The sequence below is a fragment of the Kryptolebias marmoratus genome, linkage group LG10, assembly GCF_001649575.2.
Source record: "Kryptolebias marmoratus isolate JLee-2015 linkage group LG10, ASM164957v2, whole genome shotgun sequence".
Classification (NCBI taxonomy): Eukaryota; Metazoa; Chordata; class Actinopteri; order Cyprinodontiformes; family Rivulidae; genus Kryptolebias; species Kryptolebias marmoratus.
The window spans coordinates 17,113,994-17,139,741 of record NC_051439.1 but is presented as its reverse complement, the minus strand read 5'-3'; the positions used below and the strand labels follow the sequence as shown (position 1 = coordinate 17,139,741).

General features: G+C 38.6%; 1 protein-coding gene across 4 annotated transcripts; it reads left to right on the top strand.

Annotated features, from left to right (window-relative positions):
- LOC108237574 (fibronectin type III domain-containing protein 5) lies at nt 1–25,059 on the top strand. 4 transcript variants are annotated; one of them, XM_025005990.2, is made up of 7 exons: nt 10–107; nt 763–904; nt 17,221–17,336; nt 17,996–18,194; nt 22,393–22,482; nt 22,588–22,721; nt 23,247–25,059. In XM_025005990.2, exons 2-7 carry the CDS (start codon nt 847–849, stop codon nt 23,304–23,306), a joined length of 657 nt encoding a protein of 218 aa, XP_024861758.1. In that variant the 5' UTR covers nt 10–107; nt 763–846; the 3' UTR covers nt 23,307–25,059. The 4 variants fall into 4 exon arrangements, 3 of the variants coding, with proteins under 3 accessions (XP_017274604.1, XP_024861758.1, XP_017274592.1); XM_017419115.2 differs by lacking the exon at nt 763–904 and having other exon boundaries at nt 1–107; XM_017419103.3 differs by lacking the exon at nt 10–107 and having other exon boundaries at nt 140–904.
- Nucleotides 25,060–25,748: the final 689 nt, after the last annotated feature.

The window sequence follows — 25,748 nt, the reverse complement described above, 5'->3', positions numbered from 1 at the left end:
TCTTGGGGACGCAGCTAGGGGACAGCAGCTTGTCTCTGGACTGAGGGGACACACACAAACATCCCGGAGAGCTTGGAGCTTGGAGCGCGCTGCAGGGACCCTGTCAGGTACAGTACACACTTTATCCACCTCTGCGCTGCTTCTTGGTGCGCTCCTGGTGCTCCAGAAACAAATGTTGGAGAGGAGGAGGAGGCGGGGGAGGGGATCAGCTCGCTAAAGTCAAGAGGCACGTGTTTGTTTGTGAGAAGTGGAGGAAAAGTGTTTTACAGAGGCCCCGAGAGGGTTTGTCTTTGCCCAGGCGACTGTTTGCGTGGGGAGGTGTGTTTGCATATTAAATCGATGAGTGGGCAGCGGTAATTCTCACCAAGTGGAGATGGAGAATCAGAGGGGTTTCTATGCTGCTGTGCTTCTTCAAACAAAGATGGGGGGAAAAAAATCAACTTTTTTTGTTTGAAATGAAAAGTCTTGTGTAGATTCTTGCTTAAAGAGTCCGCGTAGTAGCGCAGGAGCACGTTTCAGTCTGCCTGCAGCAGCCGAGCCGTGCCGTGCCGTGCCGTGCCGTGCCGTGCCGTGCAGGGGCGGGTACTGGAGCTCATCCGGACGCGTGTGAGCGGCGCAGACAGATGATGATGATGATGATGATGATCGCTGGCTCTGGAGACAATCGAGGCTATTGAATGAAGCGGAGGTGCAGCTGAAACCGCTGTCCGAGGTGCTGAATTGAACCTCCCCACACACACACACGTTTTTTCGCCTCTCCAGCCGCAGACGACACGCATGAACTGAATGCAGCTCTCCCCACCGGCCTGAGTAAATGGGACCGCACGTCGTTCGAGCGTTGGAAACATGGAGAGATTTTTCCTGCTCGTCCTCTGCTGTCTCGGCGTCTCTCGAGTCACGGCGGGTAAGTTTGAGCAAACAGCCTGAGCTGGTCATTTCCTGCCGAACTGAGCAGGATTTCCATCGGCATGTGGGTTGGTGGTGTTGTATTTGTCTTTGCTCCTCATAGATTTGAACCGGGTGAGACAATGCGTAGCCTGTTGTGTGTTTGCAGGACACCAGATGCAGCTAATAAAAGAAATATGGAGGGTTGCATGAAACTGGAGGTTATTGTGAAGGCTAAACTGACCCATGGCACTAATATGAGCCAAACTGACATTCTGAATCACATTAAATTCACTCTCAATCAGTCCAAAAACACCTCACTGGTGACCCATGTGGAAAAACTAGAAATGTGTCGGCTCATTTCTTCATTGCTATTTTCTGTCCCAATTGGGACTTTAAAGCTACTCATTGGAAAGTGAGAAATCAAATATAAAAAGGTTACACTAAAAAGTGCATGAGTTGAAAACAACCCAAATTGTAAGCCAGCTCTGGGTCAAATTTAGACCAAGCCAATCCTGAGTTGGGTTATCAGCATACTGGGTTAAGTTTTCTACTACAAAAAATAGTTAAAATGGCTAATTTGTTTACTCGGAACTACGAAAAAAAGCTGAGTTAAAAAGAGCAACTTAAAATCTGTCTTATTTGATTAGTTAGTAAATCACCAGTTAGAAAATTCATAGTGACATGTCACATGGGGCCAGGGCTGAACCAGGATAAAAAAGAGACCTTGCAACATAAGAACATAAGTAATTGAGTTATAAAATAACCCAGCAGGTTTTAATGTGTGGACTGTATCAAATGGTGCAGTTTCACAGAGTTTACTCCAGTAGTTTCCCAAATACATTGATGTTTAATTCTGAAATGTGGGTCTGCACTTCATGTAAACAAAACAATCGGCTGTAGAAGAATTGAGCAGAAGCTAAAGTCACATGATTGACCTACATTGGGCAGGCTGTAGTCGATGTAAGTAAAAAACAATTATGACAGAATCAGAAAAACTCCTGCTAGACTAATAAGTTTGACCCATTTTCAGTCACTTTGGCTGTTTGGTAGGTAAACAAACATAGTAGTTGGCATCCGGTCACAAAATTGTGCAGATTAAGTTTATTAACATTAACATTATTATTATTATTATGATTTTTTTCTGGTCTTCATAAATGTGCAATGAATACCTATTAGTGAACTGCCTCTGGCCACTGGAAATACATGAATAAGCTGCTGAGGAGTGACAGCAGCCCTCGCTCACAGTAAAAACACTGATGCATGCTGAGTGCTGCTGGTTTGCCCAACATGTTATGAGCACATTCATAAAACATGCCTCTTAGAGCCCAAACTACACATCCTGGACTGCTCACAGAGATGAAGTGCCACTCTTCACGCCTGTCGTCATTCCTGCACCTTTGGTTGCTTCAGCATCCTCCCACTCCCCAGCCTCACTGCTGATGATGGATCACCATGCTGCTGCTCTCTCACTTTATTGACACTAATCATTTAACTGCTCACTCTTTGTCTTGTGTTATTGTCTTGCACTCACAAAAGAAGATGATGATACCTCATGGGACTACTTGAAGCATAAATTTCTTTTGGCATGGCAACATATTTATAAAAAAGAAACAAAGCTTATTTAACAGCATGAGCTACATCATAAGAGGTTTAAACTGAATAGATATTATTCTAAATGCATAAAACAATAGAACAAAAGCTTGTTAACACATCATTTTGTCATATAGCATATAAAAGGTCTACATTACTTCTTGTTTACTTGTTTGCATTTATATACATTAATGTTTTTTCTAAAAATTTATAAAAGTACATAAGATAACCGAAGTGTTAGTAAATGGTTAAAACTAGATGTCTGATTAAAAGCCCAGCATTTTTTTGAAGGAATGCATATCACCTGCCATCTTTTATGCCCTTTAGATTAGGAGTTGTAGCCATTTTGGTCAAGCCTTGAAAAACACTTTATGCGACAGTCGATAATAATTACACCTTGCGCTGCAATATAGACCCTTGATTTGTTGGATCTCTGAATACTTTATGAAGATGTGAATCCTGCACCAAAGCAGAGGTGTGTTATCTCTGCTTGTTTATCTTTTTCTTTGTCAGCATGATTATATATATAAAAAACTACCAGGCTGAATTTTATGGTCAGTTTAGCAATTAAAGGGAGACTCAGTAAATTCAAGTATATATTCACATATTGTATAAAACTGCAATATTATACCTTTATTACGCTACAGTTTTTTTTTACTGCTAATCAGATATAGTTGAAGTATTGGTGTCGTTGTGGTGTGTCATAAATCTTTATGCCACACATAAATACTGAATTGTGAGGTTACTGAGTGAAGTTGAATCTTGGTACTTTCTAATCCCTTCAGAGAATAAAAAGAGACAGGATTCAGTATGTTTAGGGGTCTAGTGTTCGTGTCAGAAGAAGCTCTGGGGCTGTGTTGGTGTCTTTACACTGAGGTTTTGGTGTCATCCTCTGGGCCTCGTGGGGCTTTTAGACAGATTTTATCTCACACATGTGAAATTATTTTATCATGTAAAGAATTAGGAGGCCATACCAGTGCCATCAGAAAATAAAATTTTATTTAAGTTGATAGACGTTGTTCACACAATGTTTAATGTTTTCCCTCAAGACTTTATGTTGAGACACTTTTCACTTACAGCTTTCTTCTATTTATGATTCCTGAGTTGTTATTCCTGTTACTTAAAAGAGTCACAGTATAACATTTGGTTCAATTATCTTATCTGTGCTTGTTTACAGTTTTATGTGTTTTTCATTGTGATGCAATGGTTTTATATTTAGTCAACTAAATCTATAGTGAAGAAGAGAAGAATTCAAATTTAGAACTAGGAAGCAAGAAGGCTGGAAAGAACAATATATCTTTTCATTAACAAAAAAAAAAAAAACCAAGGACACTGCAGAAGCAGGAGGATCCAGACTTAACAGAACTGGAGCAACATTGGGCTAATGGGAGGGCAGGAAAGACATAAAATTAAAGTGACAACAGTAATCTGGCCAGGAGAAACTAAAAAAAGCTGAGACTATATATAAACTGAGATAGTAAATGACAGATATGGGGCAGATGTGGCAAATAATAAACTAGAGCCAGGTGTGAGGGGACAGCAGAGAGCAACACCAGTTGGAAAAACACTGAACAAATAAAAGAAATAACACAAAAAAGAATGCAACAGAAAATCCATACAGTCACATCAAAATCCACACAGATGCACAAAGACAAAACCATCAGAATCACAACAAACACAACAAGAATCAATAAATCACAACTAAGTGGATCTTAGGGTGTGCATATAATTTTATAATAACCGAAGAGAGAAGCACACATACACGATGCTTCAAAAAAGTAAGATACATACTCCTTTTGTTGTTTTACTCGTGAAACTATACAGGTTTTTACATCTAATTCAGGGTGGGGCTTTCTATTAAATCCATTGCTTTTCTTTTTCCTTTCATCTCTTTCCTCTCTTTACTGTATTTAATAAAATCCCTCCTTAAAATGTACCCAGGGACCAGAATTATAACTCTGATCCTCTGTGACCAGATCAGAAACTGTCCTTTTAGATGCCTCATTCAGCCAGGTTTGAGTTTTGTCTCACTCTTTTTTTAAGACTTGGACACCTGCACCAAGAAAACCAGGCCAAAACCCGTGAGGTGGGGAGGAAGTGGGTGCATTTTATGGTGCCATAAATTAACAACACGGTGACGTCTTTACCATGTTCGTGTTTATAGTGACTCATAAACAGAAGCGTTGATCTAGGAAGCTTGGAAAGGAAAGACAATGTTTCTCTTTACAATTTAAATAAGCTTGCTAACACATTCAACCAAATGAGGCCATGAATTCTTGCAGGTATGTTTTTTTTTTTCCTGAGCTCTTTTAATTTTGCAAAATGGAAAGGAAAACAATTAATCATCCAACAATGAATCAATCAACAAATTAAACATGATTACAGGCATTGTAACTGTTTCAGGCTGTTCTTTGCTTGAAAATATTAATGAAGTAGAAAGAATGTGGGATATTCTGTATATATATTTTCTTTTTCCTATTATTTGGTACCAGAGATCACATTTTGTGCTGCAACCCAAATAAATGCAGAAAAACTTTGGCAGCCACCTGCCAGGTGATGAATTCTCTGAGAGAGAAGTATATTATGTGTCAAGCACTAAGCCATCTGCAGAGAAGTTACAGGCTGCAGCTCTATGAGACAGAGTTTGGAAATGATCCTCCATCTCTCACACTAAATGATCATGAATCCGACATGTTTTTGTGAATGCTTATGAGCAGATGTCCAAGCAGAGATTCTCTGTGCTGTTTATCACAGAGTTTTTCCCAAAAAAACATTACAATTAGTCATTTGCGCATGCTAAATTATTCATTTGAAGAATAAAAATGAAGACAAACTCCGGGCTCAGATGTCCCTGTTTTCATTCAGTCTTAGCCACACAAAATTAAATAAATTCAAAATTAAATAAGTGAGACATTTTGAACAAAAATGTCCATCATTGGTGTCAGAGGATGAGCAGGGCTTATAATCATGTTCAGTCACGATTGTGACCCAGCAGCTGAGTGTTTTGGGGTGCATTTACAGCATTCTGAATAAAACCATGCTGGCCTGGTTCTTTTCTAATCTGTGTCCTTTAAACCTGCTGGGTATCTGGGGCAGTCGCTTGATTACAGACCTGAATCACCTTTGTTTCTTATAAACAGGATTTTTAACACCCTGGGAGGTGATTGGGTCAGATCTAAAGCAGGAGGAAATATTTTGATGCTGCTTTCTTATCTTCTTCTACTGTGGTTCATCCAAGGCTTGCTTTTCACATCCATCCATCCGTTTTCTTTACCTGCTTTTACTTTCTGGGTCGCGGGGGGAGCTGGTGCCTATCTCCCCCTGTCATATTACAGTAATACAGACATATCACATGAACCCACGGACAGATTTTAATGAAACTCTCAGAAAGTAATCATGGAATTTACATTCATAAGCGATTAACTGTTGGAGTCAGTCCAATTAAAGATGGCTGCGATAGCTGAGAGTCATTCAGAACTCATGCTCTGAGAAGTAACGGATTATGAAAGACTTGTTCTTAAAATTTTGCCATTAATTATTGGATTCAAGTCTCTTCTGTTAGCAAAATATCTCATGAACCACTGGAAGGATTTTAAAGAACCTTTCATAAAGTAACAATTGAATTGAAGTGATTACCTTTTGAAGTCAAACCAATTCAACAGATCTTAGAAAACATAAAAATGGTTATAATTCAGTTACATTTACAGATATTGAGCTAAAATGTGGTGCCAAAGTGTCTGAGAGTCATTCACAACACATCTTCTGAGCACTAATCAATCTTGCGAGATCAAGCCTATCACTTAGAAGGTTTGACCAAAACGACTACAACGTCCTCCCTTTGGTGTATTCCTTCAAGAAATGCTAGACCTTTTACCTGTATTTTTGGGAGGAAGAATGGCCGAAACATAAAAAAAATCTACATTTTAAATAACACCAGTGTCTTATACAGAATGTCTTAGAATAGAAAAGATTAAGCTGTGATTTATGATCTAGTTTTGTCTGTCAAACATTGTGTCAGTAATCCTCGCACACCTTTTATTCGTCAGCTGACAAGTTCAAATGAATGAATGAAGGATGATTGTTTCCCACGTTCCTTTCAAGTGAGAGTACAGCTAAGCGTTCATATCAACCTGCTGCTGTTCTTTCCTCTGGCACCTTGTAACTCACTCCTTCACTTTATAAAGCCTCTTTGAGCTCTGAGAGCCCGCTGGTGGCTTAGGAAGAAGCAGATGAAAAGAGTAATGGCCTTGTGGTTAATAGTGAGGGCTCAAATGTGCTAAATCTTTAAGATGTGACAGCATCACTGGGATTAAGACCAGCAGGAGCTACAAACACTAACAGTCATTTAGATTGTGATATCTCTTTATCAGAAATAGTTTTTAATGTGAAACACATTCTTTGGATTTTGTTCAGGGATGTCAGTTTGGACCTTTTACCTCCTTTTTTTTTTAAAATTGAAAAACATGAATTAGAGGACAGATTGGCACCATCATTTGGACATTGAGCTCGTGGGAGAAAAAGGTGGTGATGCCAACAGAGTGATGCGGCAGCGATGGCGCTCTGACACAGTCAGCCGTCTGTCTGTTATCGCAGGTGGAGGAGGGTCTGAGCTGTCATTTGGACGGAATTAATAGCATGAATGTAAAGGTGTTCACTCTTACCTTCAAGCAATGAACAGTGATTAATTTCACCATCTGTCACCTATCAGATACATACAGAGACACCACAAATCCAGATTCCATTTATAGTAAACTCCTTTAAGTAGACCTTGCATTAATGTAACTGATGTTACTTTTCTTCCAAAATATTGTTAAAAAAGACAAAGAAATTTACATGTAGTTGGATTTTTCATGTCCAAATGTACCTGTAAAACAATATTCATGCAGTGATCTTCTCATTTCTTAGTCTTTTTAATAGATGATCCATAAATAACTGGATTTCCACCTTATATTTTGACTACAACCTTTTTTATAAACTTTTATGATTCTCAGTAGAAGAAATATGATAAATACATTAAAAAATTTAAGTATACTCTCAAACTTATATTTTCCCAATTTGTGCCAATCTTAAAACTTGCAGTTAGGCAATAGAAAAATAATGTGAGCTGTGCATTACGTTATCAGAAACTTAATATCAGCTGATGATGTAGAATAGGCTGTTTATGTTATCACATTTTGTCCAGACTTACACAGAAGTCCATTTAATCTTGGATGTTGGATTTAACTCTGATTAGAAAACTAATGAGTGTGCATTCATATGTAAAAGAATCAACAGTTAATACAGTTTTTATCTGATTTAGTCAATGAAGTGATTTGCACATCATTATGGAACAGAGCACAAGCTAAATAACAAGTATGAAATTACTTATTTGCACAACTAATCATTTTTCGCCAGTATCCTCTTTATTTTCTGTAATGATTTAGATAGGGTTTTTTTTTTTTACATTTTTTTGATGAATGTTGATACAATCTGTTTGCTCCCAAACCTTTATTGAGCTGATCATTGTAGATTCTTTTGAAGACAAAACATCAAACGATCTGTGAAACTCATCTTTTTTATGTGAAAATGCACAAAGCTTGAACTTGTTACATCTGAGTAGAGATTTTCTCAAGACAACTCATGCATTTGAGTCCTAAACTAGGTGGTTTTGGCTACAAAAACAGACATAACCAAATTGCTTTTTTTCCTTTTTGTTGCCTGACCAAGATAAGCCAGGAATATTTATCTTCAGGTTTGTTTAAATGTGAATATAAGCTTAAATGTTTCTTTTTTGTGAGCACTTGACAACAGTAGCTGGGTGTAAATTGCCATTTTTTGATTCAAATTTTAGAAAATGTGAAGGAGTGTTAGAAGGAAATGATAAAAATACAAAACAAAATAAAAACTTCCACTAATGTTCCAGTTGAGGTGTTTGTGTCTAATTTAAAGAAGACATTAGTCAGATTAAGTTTCTTGAGCTAGCACATAAAAAGTCATGAGACTAATGATACAAATAAATAGATACAAGCTATTAACTACTTCTATATGAAAAACTTAGCCTTTACTGCCCTCATAGTCGTTTAGAAATGTCCTTGTTTTTTCATAAGATTTGCCTCAGTGAATGGAAACCTGAGCTAGTGAGAACACCAGAGCAGACTTGTTGGGTCAGCAAATGCAAATCAGAATGTACAACTACACTGCAAGAAAGATATAATGTGCAAACAACAGGAGGAAGAAGAAGACAAACGTCACTGATATGCAATGGTGGCACAAATATGAAGGAGCGCTGCTGAAGGTAGAGCCAATAGGAAGAAATCCAGAGAGCAAAGCATGCAAGAAATAAGAGCTAGAGTATTATTGATGTTCTCCTGATCCACCTGCCCGTGACACCAGTCCTGAAGGCGTTACTATCCCAGCTGTGCTCCTGTCATCCGCGGGACTGAGAGAAATCCACAGAGAGAGGGAATCCACAGGAAGTGAGAAGTGAAAGACAGGGAAGGTGTATTATGAAGTGCTAATATCATATTCATAACCCTAAATCAAGCTGTGAGCTCCTTTAGAGTTATCAGCTCCATCTCATTTTACTGCCCTGCCTGGGGTGAAGAGAAAGGAGACAGGGGTGGGGGTTGCTCCTAATTTGAGAGTAGATTTCATTAGCAGTGGGGTTGTCAAATAATCAGCCTCACGGCGCTCTTTTGCCTTTCTGAATTAGCTGGCTTGCATTCTCTCCGTGCACAATGCTGCATTGATTTCCATACTCAGCTTTTTGACATTTAATTAGAGAAATGCAAGAGTGTGTGTGCTCCATCAAATAGAAAGATGATGTTTTGCAACCGCACCTTCTCCACCTTGGTGCACTTTTGGCCGGCAGGGTTGAAAAAAATTCATTTCCCATGAGTAAATAACTCATTTCTCTACAAAGAGGCAGAAAAAAAGCTTAGGTGTGATTTTTTGACAGAACTGAGCTGCTGTTTACAAAGGCTGACGGGACCTTAGAGATTGCCCGTGCACGAACAGAAACACGTACAATTACTACCTTACAAATATACAAACTGGGACCCTTTTAAAAGCAATTCTAATAAACTTCAAACGAAATACTTTGTTCAAAGTTAAAATTGTTTTTTACAGCAGCAGCCCATCAGCCTACACTGTAAACCAGCTGATGCATGAGGCTAATCAATAGCAGAATAGTATATGATTGAGTCACATCTCCTTCTTCACCCACCATATCCTCACTAGGTTTCCATTGAAGCGTCAGTTATAATAAGAGAGCTTTACACACAAGAGATGGAGAAGCTGCCAAAAACGTGTAGTTCAGAAATACAGCGAGAACAGAGACAGATGGAGACAAAAAATAAAGAGAGGCAAAAACAGATAGACAGTTCAGGCATCTGTGAGGGGGAGGTTTGCCTCAAGTGTCCATAATAGTCAGGAAAAATAGGTGTAGAAAACAAAGACATGCAGAAAGTGTCTGAATTCTCCAATATGGAGGCGGATACAGAATGAATATAGAAGAAATTACAGAACAAAGAAAAGAGGAAGTCCAATGAGGAGCTTTTTTATTTTTACAGATTATGTAATATTTGAAGCAGTCATATGGAAAGTGTCATGACAGTAAAACAGCTGGCAGTTTCTAATGGAACAGGGATTATGAGTGATCAATTGTAAAACATGATAAGCATTGAAGTGTGAGCATACACGTGTCAGCTACCGTCTCACAATTATTCCCCAGATGTTTTAGCTTCAAAATGAGACCTTAAACGCCGCCACCTCACCTTACTTTCATGCTTCTGGAAATCTGTGAGAGAGTATCTGCAAAGATAAAACCACATGCCAAGGTCTTCCTGAAGGCTTAACTCAGAATCAGCAGAAAATCCTGATGGTACCTCATGGCACATTAACTATAAATGAGGTGGAGCTATTGTCCCTGCCAGCTGTGGGTCTGCTAACTACAAGAACAAAGGTGCAGCTCACACCTTTGAGGCTGAAAGGAATAGTTAGGTGTATTAGAAAGAGATTTGTTTGAAATGTTTTTGAGTAGTCAGATGGCGATGAGAGCCATCTCACTTTTGAGAATTAAAAAACAAAATATCATTTAGGAGTGAAGCTAACAGATGGAATCAAGTTCCACCAACTAAAACAACTTAAACTCCAAACTTTCCTGGTAATTTAGGCAAACATTATATGAGTTGTTTTTCCACCCTATTGCTTTTACATTACACAGTTGTTTGCCATGTCACTATTTTCTCAACCAAACAAAATAAATGCTAATTAACGCTAATCAGTTGTTTTATCTTTATAACTAACAATTCTTTCTTTATATAATCTGGCTCATACATATCCTCTTATTTCACCAGGGAAAAAAGGCTCCTGTAATCACTTTCACTGTCTGCAGTTGATTGATGGACTGGATAAACTGAGCGTCACAGCAAATTCACAGGAAGAGACTGACTCATATTAACTACTCCACACCGTTCTGTTTATTTAAATAGATAAATAAAAATCAATCCCAGTTCAGTTAACTATTTCCTCCAGATGTTAATCATCATGGCTTGATTTATTTCTGCCAAACCCCCCATTCACATGCTCTTTAAAAGTTTTATTTCATCCTGCTACCAAAGTGTTCCTTCAAACTCACACTGCTTTCATATTCAGTCCCACCTGCTGGTTATTACAGCCTCCATACAGAATGACTGTTTACTTGCCATTAGGTGGGAAATTGATTAAAGAGGTTGAAGTTGCTAAACCAAAATTAGTAGCTTGACGTACAAAGTGATTTGAAGAGGAGCAGAAACACCTGAGGCCTGTGCTTCCCTTATAAAGGCCAGATGATGGTGGAGCGTGATGTATCTAACAGGCAGTTTTCGCTTTAACTCTAAAACCCACAGACTAGCTCATTAGCATCCTGGGGAGCAGAACCAGCCTGGGGGCCCGAATCTGAGAAAGGCATTTCTAATGATTGCAGAGCTGTAATAAGGTGGTACAAATCCGTGTCTCCCCATGGGGCTGGATGGAAGCAGGAACACCACCCGAAAACTAAATCACAATTTAACTTTAATAAGATCACAACTGGAGTGCGGCAGAATGGCTTCAGACTTTCCATTCACATGATTCTCAAAAATCTTAATATGACAGGTCCTTTTCTTGGTAATTGTTATTGTCAAAAAACTGTGTTTATTGCACGTTGACAATCTTTTATTCAACAGCTACTAATATATCATTTTTTTTCTCATCACCTGCTTGGGTTTTCATGTTTAAAACAATATACTCAGCTGCATTGTTGATGCTTATTTTTCTTATGATGTGTCTTTGAGCATTTGTGTGAGTAACCTGAACAATGTGAAATGAGGTCAAGAAATGTAATTTATATTGCAAGAAGAACATTAAAAATATGCGTTGACTAATATTTGGCTTGGATCTGAACTTGGGTGATTAAGTTTGTGTCTGAGCCAAAGCCCCCAGGATCAAAATGAGCTGGGGACTAAAAACATAAATGCATTAATAAATCACAAACAAGTTGAAAATGAAATGAGTAAAAAGGAAATTAAAGTTTCTGTTGTTTAATTGATGTGGCACATTAATAAGCAAAGACAAAATTTTTAGTCATCCCTAAATTAATCCACAAAACTGTTGCCAGATTTTTAATTTAATTATCTGATATAATAAACACACTTCACTGTTCATTTAATTTATTTATGTAAAAATATATACACAAAGTATATAAAGGCACACAATGATATTTAAATTACATTAAGTATGAAAAATAAAATAATATCAAATAACAAAAAGTCAAGTCAACTTTAAAAGTGTTAACATCAGGTGACAAAATATTCAGAAAGACTGTTCCATAAAAAATTTAATTTGTTTGTGACAAATCAAAGTGCCATAAACTTACAAAAAAATTTGCAAATCGAAATGATTTTAAAGGTCTACTGTACAGGATGTAGTGTCATCTAGTGGCACAAATTGTGAATTGAAATATTCTTAATATTTATCATTTATCATAATCATAATATTCACATGAAGTCAGGAAAAGACAAAAAAATCACATTAAAAATAAATAAATTCAGTAAAACCTAATTTGTATAAATGAAGGGATTTTTTTATCCACTGTCTCTATCTATTTTGTATGAATGTTTTTAGGATTTGATCTTACATGCTGGAACTTTAAGTTTGGAAAGCCCACCCTTCTCCATCTCCTGGTGCACTGGGACGTGATTGGTTTGTGTGTGCAGTGTAGTCCTGCATCAGATTTTCTTCCTTACATATTGTATTTAAACCATATGAAAATAAGACCGCAATGTGAGCAAGACTTGCTGTAGACCTTCTCTGACTAAGTTGTGTCTGTAACACACCTCTACTGGGTAATAATATACATTGTTTTGTATTCAGATAAAATGAAATATCCAGTCTCTGTGCTGACTGCGTGTTTGTTCCGTGTTTAGATGAGGTACACAGAATGATATGAGGCAGGAGAAATACTTCCACTGAGATCACACAGGAAACTGGAGCTACACAACTGGGAAAATGAAAAGAAACATTATTTAATCTTTATAGCACCCTACAGTATAAGCTCCATATTACATATTCTCATGCTACCGGCAACGCTCCCTCATCTACTCAGCCTCCGCGTCTTTGTCAGCACACTTTGGAACGTGTGCGGACAAATCCTGTCTATCTCAGGTCAACAGAGAAATGTGTTCATAAAACAGTAATGTGTTCAGATATGTTGTGCAACAGCAATGATTGGCTACACGTTCACTGTCTCTGGAACTTTTTTAATTTAGGAGGACATTAAGGAGCTGTCATCCTCCATGCTGCTCAGCATGGGACAATTAGCTGCCACTCTGATCATCATCACCGGGATAACAAAGACACACACACACACACACACACACACACACACACACCTACCATAGACAGCCATCATGTGGCTGAAAGTCACCCCCATCTCTCAGGGTGAGCCACTGAGAGTTTATGAAGACATCTGTCCGATGTTTCATTAGAGTTGACTCTTGTGTCATGTGGATATTTAGGGAACGCAGTCATGGCCACTATCTTTGCTCTGTCCCAGTATAGCAGTCATGCAATGAAGAGGAGAAGAAAAAAGATATTCAAAAAAAGCAACAAAAGCTCTTTTACGTGAGGACACTTAAAAAGCAGGGGTTTTCAAAAACTAACAGAGGCATTTATCTTTTTAAAACTTCACTGTGTAATACTTATTATTAAAGTCTTGGATAAACCAATATCTGTTTTCAAGGACATATGCAGCAAAACAAGCACCATATATGATACAAGAAAAAAACACACCATATACACACTGAAAGAGAGTGCTGTACAATAAAGAAAATTGGAGATATCTTTATATAATCTCATCCAACAGAAAAAACATCTGAAGGGCATTGCAGTCACTTCTTTTTAAGAATTAAAGAAAAGGTGATCTCACATTGCTAGGATCATACACTCTTTTTCTGTGCTTTATTGTATTGTTTTTCCTTTTTTTGTTTTGCTCTCATCAGAAGAAAAATGAACTGTTTATTTTCTGTTTATTTCAACGTAAATAAAGGGATTTACCTGATTCCTGGTGAGCTCTGGTGTTTGATGAGTGCAGAGACTCATCTGACAATCAGCAGCATGCTTCTGTCAGTCAGCTGGTAACCATGGTAACAGGTATCACAAAAGAGTGTCCATCATCTAGAAAAAATGGTGGCTTTTTTTTTCAGGGAGCGAGCGCAGATGTCACTTCAGTAAACTTAATTCTTATTTACTTGATTTGACCTAACATCTATAGATCACATTAATGTCACCACTTCATAGATGTGTGCCACACAACGGTTTTTGCAGCCAGATGTTACCAACTTGTGTACGTATTCCAGACAAAACAGACACCCTGTACAAGAAGAGCAGATTGTCACAATGTCCACTGAAAAAAATTACCATCAATATGATAAAGAAGGAGATGTTGCAGGTCAGATTTTTACTAAAGACACAATAATTGAGTTTGTCAGCTTTGTTCTAATAGAAAAAACATTCCAGGTTATTTAATTCAACATTTTTTTTATAACTGATTATACCAAAATGACCCTACAGGGATGTGCAAAGACAGCTTTTTCTAAAACTTAACACTTGGGCTTGCTAACATCTAAACTACAAAGTAGGCCAAAAGTTGACAAAGTTTGCTCTGAGACTGCATGATCAGAAACTCTGAAGAAAAGAAGTGCATTAATCTGAACATTTACTCGTCTACTTACTCTGGTTTCTGATTAGATTTTGCCTCTGGAATATTGATGCCAGTAGGGAGATTAAATTAAGTCAGTGTTTCATCAGAACCCACCCTGTATGTTTTAGATCCGATTCAAATGACTGAATTATCTCTTCAGCATATCATCAAGTTCAGCAGAAGCCTGTAATGATCTGTTCAGTTAAATCAGGTGTGCTGAGGCAGAAAAACAAGTAAAACCATGAATGGTCCATGAATCACAAAGACTCTCTTATAATGTTCTTACAGGATGATTCGAAATACCATTTTAGCATGTGTCAACAAAGTAATGGTGTCATAGTCAGAGAAATAAATGTGTTTCCAGAAGCCAAACAGCGAGTAAGCGAGCGCCAGCAGAGAGACGTTAAGCTTCATTTGTAATTCCTTCAGTCCCAGCAGACTTCACAGCCTCAGACGCCGGTCCTTCAGGATAAACAAGTAAACAGCAGACGGCAAACAAAAGCAAATCCACTACAAACATCAGAGTTCCCCCCCTTCACTGATGAAGAGATGCAGCGAGTCTCCGTCCTGTCATCTGCTGTTAGTCAGGTCATTCATCAAAACGTCACCAGCAGCAGCATCAAGTTGATGCCTACTTTGGATTTTCTTTCCTGTTTCTGAATGTACAGTACGAGTGCCGCAGGAGCCTGTTGTCCTGTAATTACCAACTGTGAGGTCTGTAATGGTTGAAGGGCGACTCAGTGTTAACCTATTCAATGACTCATTGACTTTATTTGATTGGTGGAATAAGATTTATGGCCCGTTAAAGGCCGTGGAGCTGTCTTGCTTAAACTCAACACGTCTTCTCATCTAGACTCACCTTTCTGCTCTGCTTCATAAAACAAATATCAATCAAACCCTACAAGGACATTACATAAGAGAGACATAAGAACTGAATACTCTTTTTTCCTTTAGAGAGTCAACACTAATCTTCACTTTCACCGATTTGGTGTCACTAATGGCAATTTGCTAAATTTGTAGCCATATAATTTAGATATAATCAATAATGCTTGTAAACTCACAATGTATGCATCACAGAAATGTAATCATAAAATGTCTGATCTACACTGCAACCATCTGATTTGTGGAATTATTTTTGTTCAGTCCTAAGCTACATAATTATGGACTCTTATTCCCCAGCAGCTGAGGCCACCAAAGTGCACACCGAGACGCACACAATCTCACAACTAATTATCTAATGAAAGCAAATTATTATTCACAACTCATGTAGACTGCGACCCTAATTAAACCAGAGGTGTGTTTGGAACATGATACCTTGCAGAAACACACACATGTTGTAGATGGGAGTATTTTTATAACAGGTCAAAGGTCACAGATGTCCATGCATTTCTGTCGGAGCTTTTTTATTGCATTCACTTTCAAATAATGCCAAAGAGACTGAAATTTGTGAGATGTTAAACTTAATAATGATTGACTGTGGCTTTGAAAAAATTTAAACAATTTCATAATTTTGAAACCTTTATAAATCTGAGGTTGCTTTTAGTTTTTTATTATATTTTTCATTAAATGGGAAAGACATTTGCTTTTTGTTTTCTTTTGAGTTTTGGATTATGTAGCCATGACCAACAAGCACTTTCTGACTCTTTCACTCCATTTTATTGGGGTAATAATTTCATTTTGTTTTGCAAATATATTATAAAGTTAGATTATTGAACTTAGCAACTGTGCTATCCTGTGCATGTCTGCATTCTCTATTTCTATGGGAATAATGCTGCAAACCCTAATCTCTGTACTTCTTGCCTGCAAGGCCAGACTGCAGACAGTTATTTAAATAGTTCTAAGATCATTTTTCTTTCACAGCATTCTCTAAAAGATTTGTTTTCAGTTGCAAAAGTTGTTTGAGGTGTGGTTGATGAGACAGAACTGATGTTTGACAGAATTCAGGGTCTGAGTTTAACACATTTCCCTGAATGGGAAGTATATCTGACTATGCTTGATAGAAAATTCTGATTTCAAGTCATCCTGAGGATAGAAGCTTTGTGCCAAACCTTAAAAAAAAAGCCTCAATAAAGGTTTTTTGTTTTGTTTTGTTGTTTTTTTATCAGAACATTTCATCTTCATTCTGTGATGTGTGATGAGTATCAAATTCAGGATGTGGCTGTTTTGATTATGCACACAAAATTTCATCTCACTGCATCCAGAACTTGTTGAGATATTTTTTAACCATTCCTCACCGCATAGGAATAGTAATTTTAAGATGAAAAGTTCCAGTTCAGAAGCTTTAGAAACAAAGTTTCAGTAAGATAAATGAAGGCACTGATTGTACCCCACAGACTGCACTAAATCTTTTCTTCCACTCAAAGGATTTGTTTTACTGTTTCTATACTCCATCATGAATCCCAGCTCATATAATGGATTCAGCTGAGCCATTTATTCACACCACTGAATTTGGCTTCCTGCCACGCTGGTGGAAATTTCACCAAGTCTTTGCTTCGTAGGACAGAGGGAACAAAAACCTTCTGTTTCTGTCTCTTTGTGTGCAGATAGCTTATCGCCTCCTGTCAATGTGACCATCAGAGAGGTGAAAGCAAACTCTGCGGTGGTGTCATGGGACATCCCAGAGGGAGACCCCGTCATTGGCTTCGCCATCACCCAGCAGGTGAGTAACAGGCGTGGTCGTACAGGATTGCAACAGTATCAACTGTTCGCCTCTGTTTCTATCGTTTATGTTTCCAGCATCATGTATTTAGTGTATGGACACAAGAGTGATCTCATAACACTTAAAATAAAACAAAAATAATGAGTCCAACTCAGCTGCTCCAAACGTAAGACTTATCTTTTAGAAACAGGTTGCACATGCAAGTTACACCTCTTTGTGCTTTTACCGATGAACAAACAGTATTACTGTAGAGTAAAATCCACTTCTAGATGTCTGTACAACAGATACCACACAAGAGGAACAAAAACATGCAGGAAGTTTTGTTGTGTGTCATCTGGAAATCCCCATGCTACTACTTTGATTGATTGCAGAGCTGATTCTGCTTCCAAGTTTGTCCATTTTGCAAATGAGTTGGCTTGGCTGAGTTTGCCAAGTTATAAAAATTGAAAGACCAATCAAAACAAACACAAAAGCTCACTTGGCAATCAGCAGTGGTGGCTTCACTTTTGGCACCATGTGCAAGACCTGTAACAATGACTTTATAAATAGCTCAAAGCTCCATATGCTTTTCTCTTTAGATAGCTTTAAAAAGCTAGTTTTGTGTAATTTTAAGATACTGGTTTAACTTAAAAACTAAAGTCTGTTTTCTGCTCCAACAGAAAAAAGATGTGCGCATGCTGCGATTCATCCAGGAAGTCAACACCACCACACGCTCCTGTGCATTATGGGACTTGGAGGAGGAGACGGACTACATCGTGCATGTTCAGTCGATCAGCATGTCTGGGACGAGCCCGCTGAGCGAACCGCTACGCTTCCGAACCCCAAAGGAAGCCGAGACCCAGGCCTCTAAGAGCAAAGGTGAAGCGGCAGGAGGACATCTCACACACACACATACACACACACACACACACACACACACACACTAAAACACACTCTTGTTTAGCCACCTAGCTGTTCCACACTTAGAAGATGAGAAATGAAAATCTGTTTCTGTCCATCTTTAAGACATAAGTGCAGAGGGGACTTGGCCTTTTGACAATATAGTGACAGATTTTGGCTAAAAACCAAAAGAAATCAATAGACACACAAAGCGTGAAATGAAATTTCACAACAGTGCCTCAGCTCTTCCCTTCTGACCACGACTCAGGAGTAAACCGCCTAAAGGGGATGCATACTTCACTGTGTATTGATGTTCCCCTGCAAGCCTCACTCTGTATGCAGCCTGCACAGCTGCACTGTAAACCAAAATGAGGAAAGGCATTTATCAGACAGGGAGGAGGTAACAGGAAGCTTTAAAGGGTGGAGAATCGATGTGCTTTTTGGCTGAGGCACTGCTCCATCTATTCCTCCTCTCATTTACACTCATCTCTCTTATGAGCTGCCGCCATTCTTCAATACTTCACAGTGAGCAGAGCCAGGGGGAGTCTGAACTTCTGCTGTGGCAGTGTAAGGGCGCTGCCAGAAAACATGTAGAACATAAGAACAAGTTGCTGATGTATGATTTAATTAATTTGTATTGACCATGTATTCACTTTCCTTGTCTGCTACTTTGCCATTTGAGACAATGTTGGCACAAAAGTCTGAATTGTTTTTTCAGCATAGACAAGAAATCTACAGTAAACTGAGCCAAAACAATTTGAATTCATTGCTTTTGTTAAAATTAATTAAAAGATTGGAGAAATCTGTATGAGGAAAAAGTAGGAAGTTTGTTTTTATTAGATAATTGCACAGAATGGTTTCTCTGTACAGCTGTTGTGTCGATATGTTGGGCGAACATCCAGAGACTAAAAGAGAAGTTTTCACAGATCTCTTTCAGCTGTTCAGCCATATCACGGTGATCTCAGCTGAAGGAGCAAAGGATGAGCCCAAAATGCCAGATTATTCTCATTTCATCTCTCATGATGGGTTTAACCTGCAGGAGATCAAAAGCAGCAAAGGGATGGAAATGCAGCGCAGCCTGTGCAGAAAGCAGAATGGAGTGACAATGAGTCAGAAAGAGAAACGGAGGAATAGGAAGTGACTGACAGAGGGGGGGGGGCAGCATAACGAGGGAATAACAATTAAATTCTGCCGTTGGGAGCAACAAACTGTCCGCTTTCACACATGTGCGCTCTCTCTGGGAAAATTACTTTAACCAGGCGCACAAACATGGACAATAAACAGTGCTGTAAAGAAGACTGATTGCTCTCCTTAGATCTAATAAAGGAGAAACATCTCTCTTTGGTCCTGCGCGAAAAAAAAAAAAAGCATTTTTTTTTCTTCTTTCACAAAGAATTTCCATCTGTACATCAAAGCTGGGCTTCAGTAAATTGCTGTAACATATTTCCCCATGACAGCAAGTCTCAGCTTTGAAAGAAATGAGCAAAACTCCTAAAGGAGAAAGAAAATTTTAAAAAAAGGGGAAATCATCCGCAGCTTCAAGACTCTTTAAATTAAGCTAAAGTATAATCAGTTTTGTATTTGTTTAACAAAGACGTTATATAATCCATGTCGAACAAACATTAAAGGGTTAAATAAAGGGCAACAATCGAAACTACTAGAAAGAGTTAGCCTGACTCAGCATAATGCACCATTTTTAAAGCATTTTCAGTTGAAAATGAATTTAAAAAACCACCAACCACCATCTGCAGGCTGTCATTTCAAAATTCAAAGTCAGATGTCAGGGTAGAGATTACTCCTATCACAGTTGTATTTGGCATGAGGGAAAAAAAAATCTACAGTGCTCTTGAAATAAATACAGTCTATTATTTCTCCAAACGTTGAGCTCTTTCTTTAAAGCTGCATTTAATGCCACAGAAGGTCAGCAGCTGGTGAAACCACAGCATCTTCTAGAACTCGGTCAGAGAGCATCAGGAGTGTTTCAGCTGACCTGTTTGGTCACCTGGGAATAAAGCATTAGCTGCCGGGGGCTGTTGTGCTTTGATTATTTAATTCAAGGCAGCAGAGACCAATCGATTAGCAGAACTGCTTGTTGCTAAAAGCCACTGGAGCGTGGGGTTCCTGCGCACAGGGCCCTCCAAATGTCACCCTGCTTTCTAATAAAGGAGTGGAATGCTCTCTATGTTGCTGTAAAGCTGCAGAAAAAGCTGTTTGTTCAGTATTTAAAAGCATTTCCAGACAGTCTGATGCTCACAGTTGTGTTTTTCCTGACTTTATGTGTGACTGTTTAGATGCTTTGGTTGAAAATCATCATATTTTTAGTCTGCATCTGTGCAATAGGCAGTGTCATTACAGCGCTGCAGCTGTAATGAAAGACAGGAGAAGACGTTAGCAGACTTGAAAGAGAAGAAGCCCTCAATTAAAGACACATTTATGGAATAAGACAGCTGTGAAATATACAAAAACTCTGAAATTTGATTGCAAGAGCTGACACTTTGTAAGGCAGTTCACAAAATCTCAGGGGGAGGAATAGATTCTGACAAAAAAAAAAATCTGTCAATGAAACCCCAAATGGATAAAATGACAGAGTAGTGCAGTTCAGTCAAGTCTGCTACAGCACTGACACCTTCAAAGCTGCAGAGAAAAAAAATTAAGAGGCAGCCCTGCAGAGAACCAGAGCTTGATGAGAAGAAATACCACTCTGAATAGTTAATGAGGAGCTCAGCAGCAACTATCAGTCTGACCTGCTCAGCAAAAGCAATACAAATCTGGATTCTTATTACTCTTTTTTACGACCATCTTCACAAATAATTGTTTCACCTAAGAAGTGTTTGTCACATAATGTGAAGCTCCTTATTTCACCCTAAATCTTAAGCCTCAAGCATCCCCCGTTTGTATTTTTAGCAAATCAGATGAGCAGCAATGTTCTTTTTTCAGAGTATGGCTTTCTCATGGTGGTCTTGTGAGTATTAATTCTTAAAAAAACAAAAACAGTTTTAGGTGTTAATCTTTATAACTTCTTTCCTGAGGTCCTCATATATCTTCTGAAGACCATTTGAGACTTTCACAATGACTAAAGATCAGGCTTGTTTTAACATGAAAGTCTTCCTAAGTTATATATAAAAAATATATAAATTAAAAAGATTCTCAGCCTTTCATTCATGTCTCCATATTATGTATCCTGAATGCACAATATGTTATTTTACCTCAGTCCAGAGTCTGAGTTAGTCAAATATTTCTCCCAGCTATTAAAAATTAAATTAGGCATTTTTAATACACAACGCATGTATTTTTAATTTAACCATAACATGCATTACAATTCGGACAAACAAACTCATTATGATGAATAGATTTGTTTTTATTTTAGCTTTAAAACCCCATTAATACCAAACACCTGATGGGAAATCAGAAGCTGCTCTTTCTCACAACAGCAAAGACAATCCTAAAATGTTTTGCAGGAATTTCAACCCAAACTTGCATTTCAGGTTGCAGCCTGTAGAATAATAACTACTCTACATTAATGTTGTCAATGCAATTACAATCCCCCTCTTTTTACAGCACAGTGTTCTGTCAAACGGTTTTATTTTTCTAATAGTGAGTAAAAAAAATGGCACACCATACACGTTTGTTTTAGCTGAAGTGATTCAGAAGCTCTTTTATCCTGTCATGCACAAACACACTAATGCTGCTTGCTTTTCCCCCCAAGCTCATTGTTCTTGGTCATAAATCTGAAGCTTTAATAAATAAAAAATAAAAAAAAGCTTTTGGTGAAACATTTTGCTGATTTTATAGCCTTTCATTTGCTGTTCAGAATCAGTTACTGTAACATCCAAACACTCACTTGCCTCAAGACTCACATTCAGCTACATAACAGGTGGTGATAATGTAAAAACATTATGGTAGGTCATTGGGAATTTTATCTCAACCTCAGCTTCAAAAAAGGCATTATAGTGAGAAGAGTTACTAATAAATATGCTAAATTGGAAAAGAAACATTAGCAGCATAAAGCTCATTATTATCATTATTGGCTCTAATAAAGTGATCTTGGCTCTTTTCATGGGTTAGATGCTGTTATAATGGCAAATGGGTTATCACAGTGTGTTTTTCCAATGTTTTCCAGTGAAATTGATTTTCTTTTTTTAATAATCCATGTTCTGCTGCCTCTTCACTCTTTCAGACGAAGTGACAATGGAGGAAGTAGGCCAGACGACTCAGCTGAGAGCAGGGGAGCTCATTATCATTGTGGTGGTACTTATTATGTGGGCAGGTGAGGACAAGCTTTTTTAATAAACCCGGATCGAGCAGGCTTCATTGTGTCTGTATTAACTTTGCAGAAAATAATGAGCAGAGCTTCCGTAATCTCTCCTCCCAGGTGTGATTGCCCTCTTCTGTCGCCAGTATGACATAATCAAAGACAACGAACCCAACAACAACAAGGATAAAGCCAAAAACTCCTCAGAGTGCAGCACTCCTGAGCACCCGACAGGGGGGCTGTTGCGCAGTAAGGTATAACCCACCCATCCCTTCTTCCCCTCCTCCTCTCCTTTGGGTGCCTCCCCCCCCTCAGCGACGCTGGGCAGGTGAATGGTCCCGGCCACTTCTAGACTTTTTCTTCCACTGACACTTCATTAACCCTCACAGTGTCATCTCAGCGTCCGCTCAGGCTAAACATGGCGCCATTACACGCATGACTGACTCAAGTCATAGCTTCTTATCAGTTCTGTTTGGATCGATACACAGAACCTCATGCCATGCCCATATGAGCAAAAATAAAAAATAAAAAATACTAAACATACAGTACAGTGCAAAAGTCTTGAGTCATCTCTCATTTCTTTATGTTAGTTTGGCCCCTTGGAAACAAAATTAAAGAGAATGGGGCTGGTTTAAAACTTTTGCACAGTTCTTTATTCTTTTCACTTTGTTGCTGCAAACATCTACAAAAGATCAGAGGCATTTGCATGCTTATTAAATTGTTTTTTGCATGTTTTTTTTGTTTGTTTTAATTTTCTCATATATTCTTCTTTCATCCAGCCGTTCCCTAAGAAGAAGAACAACAACAGGATGCCATCTGTCAACATCATCGAGGTGTGACTGTCTTCTCTTCTCTCAAAAGACTTCGAAGTGAGCACGTTTTAGGCTCATCATCTGCTTGCCGGAATGATGCTGGCACTTCAGGCCTCCTGCTGGAGCCTTGTCCTCCTTTAACATGAGTGCTGGTGCTGAGGTGAAGCCGCCCGACTCTGTGGGTCGGGCTCGAGCCGGCTCGGGCCTCTCTGAGAGCGGAGGGGGCAGTGGAGGGACTGCAGGAGGAGTTCGGCGGCTGCTCCGTGCTCAGTGACAGAACCGTGGGGTGGCAGTTAACAGGGCCGCTGCGGAGACACTGCAGATAAACCAACCCCAGGGACCAAAGCTGATCAGCCGAGCCTCTTTACTCTCCTGGCTCTTTCAGACCATCATCAACCACCACGAACAAGGATTTTTATCTTCTCTGGGTGGTACAGAATTATTTAAATGGTCTATTTTACCTCTTATTTTCTTCTAGTTAACTTGTGTCACATACTTTTTTAGTCACTTTAGGTTAGCGAGATGTAGTTTATCTTCAAACTGAACAACGTGCCACCTGTGTGCATACTATTGTAATATCAGTTTTTTTAAGTACCTTCTTACAGAGACAGTTTTTGCTGCTTCATTCAGGAAATCCAGACTCCATCTGAGGAGTCATTTCTGAGATTTACAGTAACATCAGAGCAACATTAAAGGGATCAGCCAAACTCATCAACTCATGTGCTGAATTTCTTTGAGACATAGTCTGAATTCCTCATCTTTTTTCATACTTTTATTACAGACTTCTTAAATATAACATTCCACACCCAGAATGAGCCTTTAGTATCTCCTGGTGTCTTTCTTTTTGAGGGTGATGGATTTCACGGTATTCTCGAGAGGAACAGAACTCCCATAATGGAGTCCATTCATCTAATTAATTAACTATAAATGGGGCTGGACTCGACAGACATCTGAGGAGACGTGCCTCTGCAGAGACACTGAAGAGATGGATCCCTTACAAACAGCAATAACAGCCCTCAGTGGAAGCTGGGATTCAAACTCTGCAGCCTCCGAACAAACCTCTGAGCATGTGACCGACGAACACGATGTACATCCAGTATGGTGGAATAAACCTAGGGCATCCTTTTCTGATAATCCCAAAAGATAATCTTTCAGCGCTGTTGTGAAAACTCCGGCTTCTGTTGGCAAGCATGACAAAGAAAATCTTGCAACCCTGAGACTTCTTTATGGCATCCTGAGATGTCAAGACAGAAGGGCTTCTATTCAGACTTTTTCAAATCCAAATGTGTTGAAATTCCATGTTTGAGAGGATAACCATCATGGCGAGGGTTTAACTGATGCATTTGAGGGCTGATTTAAACTCAGTAGTACTGCCTTAAAAATACTTGTATCCTATGATTTATCATTTAAAACGTAAGGCCCTGTATCTCATATTTGTGGCACATTATTTACCATTTACTCAGTATTTAAACATGTGTGTGTGTGTGTGTGTGAAGTAAAGGAACTTATTACAAAATGATGCCATGTTTGGATGAAACGGCAGGCGTTTGATGTGTAAATACATTTTAAATGTCATTCTTTAGTAGTGTCGGTTTAGAAAGCCTTTTATGAAATAGGACTCGAGTGGAAAATGTGCTGTTTTCTAATATAAGGGGGTATTGAAGCTCGTGACTATTACTTTTGGTTTAAACACCGCTGTGAAAGTCCTGTTTTTATAAAAAGCTTTTTGAAGGCACTCCTCTACTCTTGTATTTCTATTAAAGTATGTTATTGTGCTGTTTATGTTTAGGAAGATGATTCTTTCTTAGGAGGAATAATTGAAAACAAAGAAAAAAAGCATTTTAACCAATTAAACAACAGATTAGAAATCTGTATTGAGGCCAGATGATGAGCTGTAAACAAAGAAATGTGTATGGGTGCAGAAAAATAACAGGTTTTAGTCTTTTAGTCCTTTAGTCTTGCGTACAGTGGAAAGGGGTTACAGTGGAGTGAAGAGAACAGAATGATGACTAATTCAATGGCTGTTTTTTTTGTTTTTAATCATCATTTCCCGCCTCTCACTCTCACATTTAACCTTACTAAAAGCAGAAAGTCGTCCAGTGAGCACTGACTGGTGTCAGAGTAAAAGTCTGCATTTAAAGTCAGGGCTGGTCAAACTCATTTGGGGCCCCTCGGACTGATTAACGCTCATTTAGCTTTTGCCAGGACAAACTTCTCGGCACGGTGCTCTGCTGCAGCGTGATCAGCACTTCGCAGAAAACTTAACACAACTCAAGGTTAAAGCCATCTTTCCCCAGGAACACCGCTCTCTAATCAATAGACATCCATCCGCACACTATCGGTTATTCATGGGTGTTTTCTCTGAACTGTTTCAAGTTCGCCAACAATATAGATCACAATGGCACCCTCCTGGAAGTACTTTTCATTTTTTTACATTCCTCCTGGACTGCCTCAGTTGTTTAAATGAGT

Bases quoted from the DNA above. Each gene is read 5' to 3' on its own strand.
- LOC108237574 (XM_025005990.2), top strand. From the start codon at position 847: ATGGAGAGATTTTTCCTGCTCGTCCTCTGCTGTCTCGGCGTCTCTCGA. The intron at 18,195-22,392 runs GTGAAGCGGCAG...TCACTCTTTCAG, and splicing joins CCAGGCCTCTAAGAGCAAAG to ACGAAGTGACAATGGAGGAA. The intron at 22,483-22,587 runs GTGAGGACAAGC...CTCTCCTCCCAG, and splicing joins GGTACTTATTATGTGGGCAG to GTGTGATTGCCCTCTTCTGT.